Source organism: Lagopus leucura, unplaced genomic scaffold, assembly GCF_019238085.1.
Source record: "Lagopus leucura isolate 7727_CA_CO unplaced genomic scaffold, USGS_WTPT01 Super-Scaffold_100159, whole genome shotgun sequence".
NCBI classification, from domain to species: domain Eukaryota; kingdom Metazoa; phylum Chordata; class Aves; order Galliformes; family Phasianidae; genus Lagopus; species Lagopus leucura.
Window position 1 is genome coordinate 32,163,168 of NW_024962335.1, and position 14,582 is coordinate 32,177,749.

Here is a 14,582-nt window from a genome sequence, read left to right on the forward strand (position 1 = left end):
AGAAATTATACAAAATTAACTTGAAAATATTTGGTATTAACCTGTAATTAAAATTTCTAGTGATGAACCTCTGGCGATCTTTCTTAATAGCCTGTAATAGTACTTAAATATACTTAACAACTTTTGTTATTTCGTCTGCTGTCCTTTGCTACAAATAAAGCCTAATACTCATCCCTCAGCAGGATGTACAGGAGGTTTTTCCATTTTCCTAACAACATATTGAAGAACTAATCATCCTTTATTCCCCAGCTCTTCAAATTTCTGCATCAAACAAACAATTATTTTGACTTTGCTTCACTGGCCATCTTTCCTGCACTTTTATAATTTTGTTATGATTCTGTGGGTATCTTGCATCCATCTGAAAGCTTAGTGTCCAAATCTGGATGAATCTGGATGACCAAAGGGCTCATATTTATTTGACTCTACTCAACAGTAAACTTCTAGTCCTTAAACATCTCAGCTCCCAGCATCTGAAGAGGTAAAGCAGTGGTTGAACTAAATGGTTGTTCCTGCTAGATGCAAATGAGTTTTTCCCACATTTCAGAGAGATGGGGTGGAAAGCAAACAGGAAGCACTAGCATCTAGACAGTATTTAAAAATGATAGAGAAAAAGCACACCAAAGAGGAACTCGAAAGAGCTTGCCTGCAGAAGGAAGCACCTTTTGTGTTTTCGGGGCTAAGCAAGCCAAACAAACAACATGAAGATCAGGGGAAAAAAAAAAAAACCAAAACCAAAAAACCTCCACACTTATAGTAACAAGTCCAGGAACAAAGATCTGAAAATCATAAAAATCAGATGATGGGGTCACAGAGTTTGTTAGTAAGGGCTTTGCATATTTTTATTTTTTTTTTATTATTATTTTTTTCTTGCAAGTAGAAGGAAACTGCTGTTATTTTTGAAATTCCTTTTAAAGACTCTATCTTCTGACTGTCTTTGCAGCTGTGATGGGGCAAACCAGAGTGCACCCAAACTCTGGGGAAGGATGTCCTTAAACTACTAGGAACCTGCAGGTGTGACATTTAGCACAAATAATAAGGATAGTTTAGGGATATCAGAGCCATATCATAGAATCATAGAATAGCCTGGGTTGAAAAGGACCACAATGATCATCCAGTTTCAACCCTCCCTGCCACGTGCAGGGCCACCAACCAGCAGACCAGGCTGCCCAGAGCCACATCCACCCTGGCTTTGAACACCTCCAGGGATGGGGCATCCACAGCCTCCTTGGGCAACCCGTTCCAGTGCGTCACCACCTTCTGGGTAAAAAACTTCCTCCTAAAATGAGGTAAAATGAGTTTTCCAAGCTCAAAATAAATATTTCTTTCTTTTTAGGAAGGAGAGCATTAATGTATGAAAATATGTTGTTTCAAGGTTGAAACTCAACTGGGGAACAGCTCTCAGCTTCAGGACTCATGGATCCTGTAGGATAAAAATCAGTGTTATCTACTGGGATCGTTTTTGTCTCTTTCTCTCCCATGCATTGAATCTGTAATAGAGGAGCACGTTCTGACTGCTTTCATTTGCAGTTGCTCTTTTAAGGTTACACAGTCGCTGTACGCGATGCAAACTCGTTTGGAGACATTGCTAAGCTACAGGAGAGGCTGTTACTTCACGCTGGATTTAATCCCAATTACTGTCATACCATGGAGGCATACCATCATACCACAAGCGAGGCAGTCATAGGTCAGCCAGGCACAGGGCCGGGCAAACAACTGCCACTGTCCCAAACCCGACCTGAGTACAGCGACCCGTGACTCGGTGGAGCTGCGCCATGCGGGGACCGTAGAAGCTCTCCTCACCGCGGCAGCGCCAGCTCCGGCTACCGGCACCAGCAGCAGAAAGAACGCGCCTACGTCACGTGACAACGAATTCGAAAGAGCGGCGCGAGACGCCGACCACACGCAGGAAGCAGCCGGCCGGCCGCCCGCGAGACATGCCGGGGCGAGGCCGCCCATTGGACCGGGGCGGTCACGTGTCTCGCTTTCCAACGGCCGGCGGCGGGGCAGCGGCCCGCCCCGCCCCTCCGTCCCCCAAGCTGCGGCCGCGGGGCGGGAGGCGCATGCGTGTTGGGGCGACCGCCGGGCCGGTGTCTGTCTGGTTCCGAACGTCTGACGGCGGCACGAAATGGCGGCCTGACGCCGGGTTGCCGGACGGTGGGAAGACAGAACGGGCGGCTGAGGGCCCGGGCGGGGGATGGTGAGCGGGCTCTGGAGCCGGGCAACTCCGATCGCCAGCCGTAGCTTCGGCCACTCAGCGACAGTCATCGGGCCGGGCCGCCGTGCCGCGCGGGTGAGTGGCAGCTCCCCTCCGTCGCTGCCGGGCTTCCGGCCCCGCCGTGGCCACGCGAGCCCGCGGCACTGCGGCAGAACGAGGCCGGGCTGCGGGGGCCGTTGCCGGCGGGACGGTGCCCGATCGCCGCGGCTCCGGGCGGCCCTGCAGGCCCCGCCGCGTGGGAGCGAGCGGGGAGGGATCGCCTCCCCTCGGGGAGGGACTGCGGGCGGTGAGGGGTGACCCGGTTGGGCGTGTGTCACCCCGATAGGCGGCCGGCGGATGAAAAAGCAGATCGGCGTTTGCGGCGGGAGGCGGGCTGCGTAGGGAGCTCACCGTGTAAGGTGTGCGGGGCCGGGTAGGATCGCGGCTTTGAAGGGCGGGTGGCGTTTTGAGGAATTGCGCTGGGGGATGGCAGGAATACGTTCCGCTGCACGGGAAGGGCAGAGCTCCCATTTAATCACCGTGGAGGGAAGAACCGACGGTGTTCTGCGAGACTGCTGCTAGCTTTTGCAGAGGAAGAAACGGGACCGCGTGTTAAAGCGAAAGAAGCCGTGTTGAAACGGCACGTCGTTTGAGGAAGCGAGAAGCCTGGCTCAGCTGCCCCGTGTGTGCCCTGTGACTTCCGGGCCTGATGGAAGGCTTAAGAGTGGGGGTGAAAAAAGCTCCATAATGCTGGTTGTGCAGCCCCACGCTAGCTGGCTTAAGGCTCTTGAGTACTATTGGGATGTCGGTGCTTTCTGTCGCTCCCACATCTGAGGTTGTGAGTTGTGACAGTGCAAGATTTTAACCCCCTGTTGTAGAAATAATATTGTGAAATGTCAGAGAAGTTCTCGTAACACTATGTTAAATAATGCTATACGTATTAGGCGGGTTGTAGTAGCTCAACAAAACACGTGTTGAGCTTTTTAAATAAAAAGCCGTTTCTCATAATTCTTCCATCTCAACCTGCACAAAGCACTTGTCACAGAAAACTCCTGAAGGTTGTGCTGCATCTAAAAAATAACATAGAGATCGTTTTGTGTTGCTTCCTGTTTCACAGGTTAGAAATGCCTAGAATCCTCGTGCTGCTGTCTTCATATAGGTTAGATTCTCTTGTCAGCTCCTATTTTCAGACCTGACCTAGAGAAATCACATGAAGACAAGTAGGTATAAAGAACCTGGAGCCTGAGCCAATTAGTTTGCCACTTTTTCCTCACAGTGGAAAACAGGCTTTCTGGTTAATATCGTGCTTGTAATGCTTCAGTGGCTGTCATTAAGACTGGTAATGTGATCTTCTGTGGAATCCGATGGAGTAACTCTAGGTTAGTCTCATGAGCCTTTGAGCTGTGGCTGCTGCCAATGAGAGGCAGTCTTGCCTTCCTCTGGTGGCAAGTGTTTGTGTAGCCTGTATTCCCACAGGGAAACTGCACTGGGAAGCCAATTTTAAAATAAGTGTTTTTATTTTTTTTCATAGGGTTAATTTAACCAGTTACCTTGTCTGCAGAGAATCATATAGTGTGTGGTACGACCTCTTTTTTTTTTTTCCAGCAGAATGGGGCTTATGCCTTTTTAAAGCATTTACAGAGAACAGTTTTTTGTTTGTCCTTTTAAAAGATCCTATAGATAACTTGCCTTGTAAAATTCATGGCTTTCAGTTATGACCCCTGTAAGGCTGCTGCTATGCAGTTGGATTTACTGTTGTGCTTAAAAAATTAATAATAATTGGCTAAGCGAAATGTTCTGTAATCACGCATTATCATTTTTGGCTCTGTAATTCAATTCTTTGTGGAATTAGTTTTTTTCTGGACCAGCCTAACAGGGCTTTTTGAGGAATTTTATATCTTGCACTTGCTTAACATTTATATTGCTACAGAACTACGTACTTGATAAGCTTTCATATCTAGTGCCAGATGAAATCATCATCAAAACTTCCTTCCATATCAAATTTGAATGTAATTACTTGCCAAATCTTTCAGATAAAATAACTTACCTGGATTCATTCTTTGTTTTTGAACACAGCTGATAAGTTTACAAAAATGGAAGTCAGAAGTTAAAACTACAGATTTTCATTCTCCAAAGTTGACTTTGCAGTTCAAATAGCAAAATTACAGTTACCTGCATACATTAATAGTTTTAAAACCCCTGATAACACCTAGGTGTCTTTTGGAAGAAAAGTCATCTGATTCATTTGCAATAGGTTTTTTTTCAGCATTTTAATCAGTAATGTCTTAGCAATGTGGTTCTTTGTAGGAGGGTATTGTTTTCATTTTACCCAAAGTGAACTGGCTGTCCAGCTTTGGTTGGTCATTATCAGTATTGATTTTAGGTGCTGTCAAGGAACTTTTCTCTTGCAAGGATGTTAGTGTTTACTGGGTATCCTGAAGCAAGATGGACTGGGATGTGTAATCTTTTAACTAGATCCTTTTATGTGTTTTTGTTGTTTATTTTGCAGCCCATCAGCCTAATTGGTGACAAGGTATGGAATACAAGACTGAAAAGGAATTTTTCTAACTTGCTCCACTGCTGAAGAAAAATTACCCTGTGATTGAACTGCATGTTTCTATTGTTGCTTAAATTTAGTGTCAAGTATAACTAATAACCACAACCCCAGTTTCATATGCCGTGTTGATTGTTGTTGCAACAAATGTTGAAAACACTTGGTTTTCAACTGTTGTTTCAATTTTGAGTTAGTTCTGTGTGAACTCTGATTCCAATTACTTGTTTGGAATAACAAAAGTTGGAGATCCTTGCTGCTTAGAATGACTGGGCAATTGATCCTATGTGTTTCTGATATATCCTACAGGCGTGGAAAAATGGCAAAGAGGATTGCAGAAAAGGAACTGACCGACAGAAACTGGGATCAGGAAGATGAAGCTGAGGAGGTAAGACTGTACATTAGATTCCTCAGATACATACTTATTTACGTGTAGATTTTATTCATCTTGTGGGTAAAATCTTCAGTAAAATTTGTTAGAAGTGTAGGAGTTAAAGATGATTTTGTTTTGTTTTTAAAGCTTCCCCTATGTGCAGATAATATGGCAAAGCAGCTTTTAACAGTCACTACCAGCTTAGAGGAATTTTACATTTCTAAAGGGAAACCCAGGCTTGTTAGGATGTCTAAAACTTTTGAACTGTTCAACTGTATGATGGATATTTATGCAGTTCACAAGAAAATGCTTTTGATTTCTTGAAATAGTTGACTCTCTGAGTTTCACAGATATAATGTAGTCTAGATATTTTCTTCACATATTTCCTGGCCTTCTTATTTAAAGCATGTGTTTTATCTCTAATCAAACTGTTCTAGTTTCTGTGCTACTAAAAGAAAAAAAAAAAAGCTTAGGCTTTATAGAATGTAAGAAAGAGAACTGATAGTACTTTTTCCTAAAACTGATAGAAGAAAGCTTCATCTCCTTATTCATTTTTGAGCAGTAATTAGTCATTAGCTAACTTCACCAATACTTGAACTTCTGTTTTTGTGGAATTTTTGTGGAAATTGTGGAAAACTGAAAGTATATCTCAACATACCTTCTCCAAACCGGATATTGTTTGTAACAGTGTAACTGTTACTGATACAGTACCTTCACCAAAATTAGTTTCCTTGCTTAAAAAAAAAAAAAATTATTTGCCATAAGAAAATTGAGATTGCAGTCTGTATAACAGAAAAATTGAATGCAAAACATGGCAAACAGAGCTGTGAAATATCAGCTAATCATCCAAGCACCTGGCGAGCTAGTGGTAGTATTGTAATATTCCTCATTTTTTTAATGTCTTCTTTTGCTTGTTAGGGAGAATTGTGTTCAAAGAGTACAGTTGTGTTCAAAAAGTATCTCAGGATTTCAGTCATCTCTTCAGGCTATGACAAACTGATGGATTCTGAGAATGCCACTAATAATTCCGTAACTTTATCTCCAAGGTGGGAACCTTCTCAGTGGCTAGTGAGGAAGTCCTGAAGAACAGAGCTATTAAAAAAGCAAAGCGTCAGAATGTTGGATCAGAGGTAATGTAATCACTGAGCATTAGTAGTATAATTTCAGTCAGTTGCAAAATATGACATCTGTGTTCAAGACTTTACTTACCTGGGCTTGTAACAGTACTATATCAAGCTATTGTTTTAAAGGTATATGCGACTAGCCAACTGCTCCACTTCCAATCCTGGCAGTAGGCTTCTGGAAATCAAGCCTGGAAGCTACTAATTATTCATACTGGAGGCCTGGGGGATGTCCAAGGCAGTAAAAGCCAAATTATTAAGTTGGTCTAAGAGTGAAAGAAATGTCTGCTGTCAAAAACAATCGCACTTTTACCCCTTGAAGTGTGACATACATTTTGCAGTAACAAATGGAATGTAGAGAAGAAGTTTGCCTTCCTTACAGGTTTAGTTTCTTTGAAATCATTAACCAGTCTAACCATAATGGAGTCCTTTCAGAAGTCCTTGACAGATGCTTTGTCAATCATCTTTTTGTGAAACTGTCTTTCAAGATTGCACACCCCATGTTAGGAATTGGACAGTTTTTACCTGCCATCCAGATTGCTTTTAGACAGGACAAGACTAGGCTCAATTTTGAGCTATGTAGCTTTTTCTTATGCTCTTCTTTTTCCCTCTGTCTAAGCACTATAAACGTGGCAGCTGTCCCATCTCACTTTTACCTGTGGTAGTTTTAGCCAGAGATGTGGTAGAGGATGCAGTTACTTTGATGACTCTATTAATAACAGGATTATAGTGATATTAAAAAAAAAAAAACAACAACAACAAAAAAACCCCAAAAAAAACAACGAGCACCTTGGACAGGAAGGATTCAGGGGCAAAATAAAATGGATGGGACAAAATTAATTGAGAAAGAGGACCAGATGATTGCAGAAGAAATAATATTAAGGCTGGGATTCAGCTGTCAAATATCAGAACTCAAAGAAGTCTAATAAGCTAGCCTGAAGTCTAAAAAGCAGAAGAGATGTCAGGATAGCCAACTCTGCATGATAAACCTGTGAAACATTTACAAAAAGATAAACTCAGAGTTTACTGAAGTTCATAAATGGAACAAGCAGAATGCTGCAAAGACAAGAGTCTGCAGTTTAACTGGGTTGTCTGGAGAGAGGTAGGACTGATCAAAGGGACAAGATAAAAATAGCCAGCTAGAAATGAGAAACAGAGGACTGAACTGGTAAAGGTGAAGCACAGAGGGAATCAGAGAGAGCCCAGGCCTGCAAGGCCAGATAGTGAAAGCAAACCTAAAATTGCTGAGTTCTGCTATTTCTCAGTGACAAAAGCAGATGAACCTCAGAAGACATTCTCCTTTTTCTGAACACTGAAAGAAGAGGAATTCTACTTCGGTGATAAGTGCTCATTACCTCAAAAGATATGTAGTAGATAAAAGTAGCAGTGCCTGTTTGGGTGTTAAATGTGCTATATGACTATCTTACAAAAATGTGTAAGAAGCTACATCATCAAATACTATGGTAGTAGTGTTCAGAACTGGGTAATGAAAAGGTTGCAGAATGCAAATGCATTACGTTGTTACGCACAGTTTGTGTTTCCCTTCAGTCAGATTGAAACAATTTTGGTAAGTCTTAGATATTACTACAAAGTATGCTGTTTTGATGAGGGCTGGACTCTAATTGTGGTTGTTCCTGAAAATGCCTCTGCAGTTATATATTGCTCCATGATTATTTGAAGAAAACAAGATGCTATGAATGTGCGAATAGGTAGACAAACACATCTGCTGCTCTGAACAATTTCTAGGCATCCATTTCCTGTAAATAGTTTATTTTCATTCCAATCCTCTGAGTCTTTTAAAAATAGTACCAGTAATGTGTCATAAGGAAACTATTAATCCTGTTTACATAGCTAACTTAGAATAAGGGACGTAAGGCATGAAATGACACATTGAAATTTAATATCTAGTGGCTTTAGAAGCACAGTGATGCACATATGACTGATTTTTATTTTATTTTATTTTTCTATCCAGCCTGAAAGTAGAGGAGCGTTTAAAGGTTTTAAAGGCTTTGTATTGCCTTCTGGAAAAGAAGGAGGTGGCTTCAGCGGATTTGGTAATGGTGCAGGAATAAAGCCTTTAGAAGGCCTGTCTAATGGAAACAGCAGTATCTTCAGTACTCCTTTCAGCAGTTTAAAGACAACATCTGAAACAAAATCTGCTTTTGGTAAGCTTTAAATAAGTATACATTCATCAAAATGTTCAGCCGTAAAATCTGTAGAGTTAGTTTAGTAGTGAATAAACAAATTCCAATAATTCTGTAGCTCTGTTTCTTAAAGATTTTAGACTAGTGGAGAGATTTCATATCAAATAAATGCAGTTTTAAGAGGTGGAAACTACAGTTGGATCTGATACTGGACATAAAAAATTTAGAAACAAAGGGAGTGGAAGAAGTTTGCTACAGTACACTCTGAATAGTATAAAAGAGCTGATGACACATTCCAGTTAAATCATCCCAATTATCTGAATCTTATTGTTAAAAAAATACTGCTAATGGAAAATATCCTTTGAGTAGCGCTGACATCTTTATAGTTTCGTTTAGTTTTGTTTTTAAGGTCTTGTTTCTGTATTATTTACTTTTTTTGAAGTCTTAAGCTTTGATTCTTGTACATCTAGTAAGACTGACTGCAATATAAGAAGTTTATCTCTTACATTTTTACCTACATTTTAAGATGCTAAATATTTTGGTAAATCTAACTCTAGTCTTGTGCTTTGGTATTTAGTCCCTTAACTTTACAAGCCTTACTAAATACTTCTGTCAACGTAGCAAGTTTAGATCTGTTTCATAGCATTGCCTGGCTTACTCAGCCTGTGCTACCTGGCACGCAGCATTGTGATGCAATGAACTGTACATAACTGAACCAGACTTAAATGATTTGATAATTTGATACAGAAACAGAGAATGCTTTTTTTTTTTTTTTTAAAAAAAAAAGAAGAAGTTCTAATCCATGTTTCTCTTTTAATAGGATCCCCCATGTCAAATGGTCCGACTACAACCACACTTACTGAGAAGGCAGCTGCAAGCCCAAAAGCTAATGGTGGCAGCCAACCATCATCATCTGGCTATACTCAGAGTAAAGTCTGTAGCTCTAGTGTTTATCACAAACAGCTAGCAGCTTTAAACTGTTCTGTGCGTGACTGGATAGTGAAGCACGTAAACACAAACCCGCTATGTGATCTGACTCCTATCTTTAGAGACTATGAGAAGTATTTAGCAACTATTGAACAGCAACATGGAAACAGTAGTGATAGTGGCTCTGAAAACGAAAGCAACAAGACACCTGGCACGCAGTCTGTCTCCACATTTGGGAATTCAAAGCTACAGCAAGGATCAACTTTTCTATTTAACAACAAAACTGAGGATGCCTCTGACAAAAAAACCGAAGTTGCATCAGAAAAAAGAGACCCATCAATAGGAGCCACGTCAACTGTCTCATTTAATATTGGCAAGAGTGGTCACAGTTCAGGTTTCAGTTCCTTTGGTTCAGGAACACATAGTAGTTTCTCATTTTCTCCTGGAAATTCAGGTTTGTTTGGAAAAGATGCAAATCAGACAAAGTCTGTCACTGCAGTATCCACCAATACGTTGGAAGCTCAGACAGAAAGTGGGAACAGTGATGATAAAGGTAAATTCTATGTGTAAAAATCTTTTTAATGCTAGACTGTGAATGACTGTGACTTAAGAATACTGCAAAAATCACAGTTCCCGTGCATGAAAGCTGCAGAATGATGCTACCCATGTGGGATTCTCAGTATTGCATACTGCTTAAGTAACACTGAAAATGTATGATTATCAAAGCCTACGCATGTCTGTCAGACTTGTTTTCTGTAATAAATTCTTAAGCTGAATGCAAGACTGAAGCCAATGAAATTTAAAGCAACTGGTATGTCTTTCTCTCATCTTTGAGCCTGTAGGACATCTCAATTCTATTGCTTTTTCCTGTAGCTTTATTAAAATATTACTCAATCAAATACATAAGATATGAAACACTTACATGCATCTTATTTGCAAGACTGCAAGAGACAAAGTTGCTTGCTATTGGAAGGTCTGTAGCTATCTTGAATATTGTTAGCTGATAGAAATGCTGTAGCAGCTGAAAGAACTGCAGTGGCATAATCCTGCCCCTCTCTTGTCTGTCGTATCTGCAGCTGAGTACCCTTCTCCCAAATTAAACCTGGCCTTGTGCGCTTATTATTACTGAAGGCTACTCTTACGTTAGAACAATTTTTTCCCCTGAGAAAAGGTTGTGACTTAAATTTGACTCATTAAGCTCTATTTGCTGTGTTTAAATGTTTTTTGATTGGTTGGTGGGAGTTTGATATTTTCATCTAATTGAAATTGAAGATAAGCATAAAGTTGCTTGACTGGGGGGAAAAAAAAAAAGAAAAAGGCTTTGCATAAGTGAAACCATCTAAGAGCCCACACTGACTTAAACATATTTTGGCAATCAGTGACAGGCTGTGCATGTTTATATATGTTATGTTATATGTTTATATAAACATCTATAGTATGAATAACTAATTGTAACACAAGCCTGACATTAACACGTGGGATGTATTGAAACTTTATTTAAAGGTGGAGAAGAAGAGGAAGAAGAGCCACCAAAAGTCATTGTTAATGAAATAAAAGAGGACGATGCTTTCTACTCAAAGAAGTAAGTGTCTTTGCCTTAGAATAATGAATCATAACTTTGGGAATAAAACATGAAGTTCTGCATGTAAAAACATAATTACAAAGACATGTAGGATTTTACTAATATTTTTGTGTCTTAAACACAGCACTGATAGCTATTTGTAATAAGGGTTTTTCTTCGTAATTTTTTTTATTTTATAGTGATTGAAGGAATTTCTGCCTTTGTCTGTCTGTAGTGTTTTTATTATTGTTTGTTGAATAATGCCTTTATAATAATTGTTACTGCTTACTCTCTACAGATCCTGAATACAAGTCACTGTGTGTGTGTGTGTGTGTATATATGTATATATACATACATTTTATTTTTTTTCCCTGAAAGTAATGCTTGTCATTTCAGTACTGAAAGGAATAGCCTCCTTTTACTGAACTGATGTGTACCACTGTACTGTATTTTGGGGTGCATTACAAACAGCATAGGGCAAAAGAGGTGATTCTCCTGCTATGTCTAGCATAGGAGCAGCCTCGTGTTGAGTATTGTGTGCAGATCTGGGCTCCACAGTACAAAAAAGATCTGTGAGTGCTTACAGAGGAGGGCATCAAAGCCACTAAGAGCACAGAAGGGCATGTCCTATGTAGGAGAAGCTGAGGACCAATGGGCTATTCTGGCTGGAGGAGAGGAGGCCAAGAGGTGATCTCCCTGCTCTCTGCAGCTCCTTACGAGTGGAAGCAGAAAGAGGTGCCAGACTCCACTCCTGTGAACTGCTTACAGGATGGGGATGGCACAGAGCTGCACCAGGGGATGGTCGGACTGGACATAATTATTTACTGTGGATAGATTTATTTACTGTGGTATTTATTTCCAGCGGTCAGGCATTGGAGCAGGCTTCCTAGGGAGGTGGTTGATGCTTCATGTCCATCAGCGTTGAAGAGGTGTTTGTATACCACCCTCAGTAATATCCTACAGCTTTTGGTTAGCTCTGAAGTGTTCAGGACTCAATGATCCTTGAAGGTCTCTTCCAACTGAACTGTTCTATCTGTTAGAAAATAAATCAAGCAAAGTCAGGAAGAATAAGGATTTATTACTCCTAGCCCAGAAAGTTAACTGATTATTGTTAAACTGCTGGCTTACTGGGAGTCAGACATATGGCCATACATACCTACACGTATATTTGGGGAAACTGCTATTTAATCTCTCTACAAACTATGTTTGCTTTTCTTGTGCACAGATGTAAACTGTTCTACAAAAAGGATAATGAATTTAAAGAAAAAGGTGTAGGAACATTGCACTTAAAACCAGCAGGAAATGAAAAAACTCAACTCCTAGTCCGAGCAGATACCAATTTAGGTAAGTAAATTTCTTCTAACAACAAGTCTTGATGTAAGATTCTCTGCAGAGCATTAGGATTTTATACATAGTATAACTGATGAGATTCCTGATTTATTTTTTTTCCCCCTCTTGAATAATTTCAAGCAATTGGAACCTCTAACAAGTATTCTGAAATAATACACTTCAAGTAGTGCAAGGAAGTAAAAAGTTATGGTGTATGATGGAGTACTTTTTTCCCTAATTTTGTTTTAGTAGCTATTTGCCACCTCTGACTTGCTGAACGGCTGTGAGGCTTGGCTTTAGGACTCCACAATCAAGTATATTTGTATCAGAGGTGTGATGAATGTAGGTGATTATAATTTCTGCTATGATGTAGGCCATGCATCACCTGTTTTGATATTAATTGTTGAACAGCTTTGCTACATCTTCAGTACCTCATTTCAACAAATGTGAAATGGAGTTCATATTAAGTTGGCAACTTCCATAAAATACAGTAAATTATGCTTATAAAGATGTGAGAATTGAAGCCATGCTGTGCCTGCAAAGCCACTGGTAAACCTTATCTCAGTTTCACTTTATTAAATGCTCTGGCAGGTCTGCAAAAAGCCCCCACAGACCTATTAGACAAAGTTTTCAAATATATGGTGAGACTGGAACTCCTATGTTGGTCACTTCCAAATCAATGACTTCTTTTGATGGAAACGGGCAAGGTTTGCCTGATAAAAGGCCATTCTTCTTAGCAATAAAACTTAAAGGCAGCTAGAGCAGTGATTATTTTCTTTCAGCATTCTTTTCAGGGATTTGAATATGCTGAATAGAGCAGGTGAAAACTTGCTTTCTCCAACTTACATACCCCATAACAGAAGTCTCAGTTTTTAATTCAGCTGATGCTAATTTTCATTATGTTGATTTACATTCCCTCTAACATCATCTGAGGTGATATTAGGAATTTTTTTTTCTAGCTCATACACTTCAGCTTGGTGACTCCAAGCACTGGTTTGTACAAGCAGCTACACTCATAGTGATGCACACTTTCCTTTTTGCTATCTTCACACAGTACTGTATTACTTTCCTTAAATCTCACTGTGTTTGAAAAACTGAACTGGAAAGGAAGGCGAAGACTGACTTTTCCATAAACACTACTACTGTGTTGTGAGCTATTTACCAGGTTTACAAAACGTGTGCATCTTCTGTTGAAGCAGATTTGAGTTTGTTTGCAACCGTTTTAATAGACCACTAATACCGTGCATCTCCAACTCACTACAGAGTGACATGGAACCATTATTAGTAAGAGGTAGACCACAACAGCTGTGGTATATGATTTACAGAATAAATACTTCGTATTTATACAATAGCTTGTCCATTTTTAGATTAATATGTCTGTATGTGTGTTAAAGCTAACTCTTTTTGCTTTTGCTTACGAGCTGTGCTTCTGAATGAGTAACTTGCATAAGCATAAACTAAGTAGTGACTCAGTTCCTTATTTGCTGATTCTCCCATGTTCCTTTTTCACTGTATGTCTCTACTGTCATTTGCTGCACCTCAGCTCCCTCCCTTCAAAGCAGGAGGGCGTAGTGTTTTTCAGATTCCTCCTTTCTACTGAGGAAATAAATTAGGAACAGGGGCTGTGAGCAGATGCTTAAAGAATAAGACAAGTATATATGACATTTCGGAAGGAAGTGTCTTTCCTTCTTTCCAAGCAGACTTAAATCCCTATTTAATAAGTATACTAACATCCATACTGTAAAAAAAGCTGGAAAATGGCTAATTTTTTTTTCTCCCTTTACATGCAGGAAATATACTGTTGAATGTTCTAATTCCACCCAAGATGCCATGTACAAGAACCGGAAAAAACAACGTTCTTATAGTTTGTGTTCCTAATCCACCAATTGATGAGAACAATCCAACTGTTCCTGTCACTATGTTAATAAGGGTGAAAACAAGTGAGGATGCAGATGAATTGCACAAAATCTTACTCGAGAAGAAGGCGGCCTAAGTATGTTGCAGTCAGTGATTTGAGAAAATATTGCCAAACTGCTGCTGCTCTATTTTTTTTTTCCTTCCATATCTTCACTTGAACACTTAACTCTTTATTCTGATACTAAGAACTACTATAGAAATTCTGGAAAAATCTGTGAGGAAAAGGTAAACTAGCTAATAAAAATTTTAATAGAACAAGTTTTTGGACTGTGCTCCCTCATTTTTCAACATTGAAATGCAAGACCTCTTCTGGATAAACTACACTGACTTAAATTAAAGCATGTTTTTAACACTGGTCAATTTGACTGAATGGACTGAAATCAGAGTATAAAATATGGTACCAGAGATTCCTCACAGACTACAGTGCAATGCAACAGCCTCCTGTTTTGAGAGGATATTCAAATG

The 14,582-nt window shown here is 40.0% G+C and overlaps 1 protein-coding gene across 2 annotated transcripts; it reads left to right on the forward strand.

Annotated features, from left to right (window-relative positions):
* Nucleotides 1-2,065: 2,065 nt before the first annotated feature.
* Nucleotides 2,066-14,372, forward strand: NUP50 (nucleoporin 50). Of its 2 annotated transcripts, XM_042889833.1 has the most exons (9): nt 2,066-2,290; nt 4,704-4,727; nt 5,055-5,133; nt 6,165-6,248; nt 8,212-8,404; nt 9,204-9,863; nt 10,814-10,892; nt 12,097-12,215; nt 13,991-14,372. In XM_042889833.1, the coding sequence occupies exons 3-9, from the start codon at nt 5,065-5,067 to the stop codon at nt 14,191-14,193; spliced, it is 1,407 nt and encodes a 468-aa protein (XP_042745767.1). In that variant the 5' UTR covers nt 2,066-2,290; nt 4,704-4,727; nt 5,055-5,064; the 3' UTR covers nt 14,194-14,372. The 2 variants fall into 2 exon arrangements, with proteins under 2 accessions (XP_042745767.1, XP_042745766.1); XM_042889832.1 differs by lacking the exon at nt 4,704-4,727.
* The last annotated feature ends 210 nt before the right edge of the window (nt 14,373-14,582 follow it).

What these genes read in the sequence shown, in the direction of transcription:
- NUP50 (XM_042889833.1), top strand. Translation starts at nt 5,065, where the DNA reads ATGGCAAAGAGGATTGCAGAAAAGGAACTGACCGACAGAAACTGGGAT. An exon ending in AGGAAGATGAAGCTGAGGAG is followed by an intron (nt 5,134 to 6,164) that starts GTAAGACTGTAC and finishes TTTATCTCCAAG; the next exon opens with GTGGGAACCTTCTCAGTGGC. An exon ending in TGGGAACAGTGATGATAAAG is followed by an intron (nt 9,864 to 10,813) that starts GTAAATTCTATG and finishes CTTTATTTAAAG; the next exon opens with GTGGAGAAGAAGAGGAAGAA.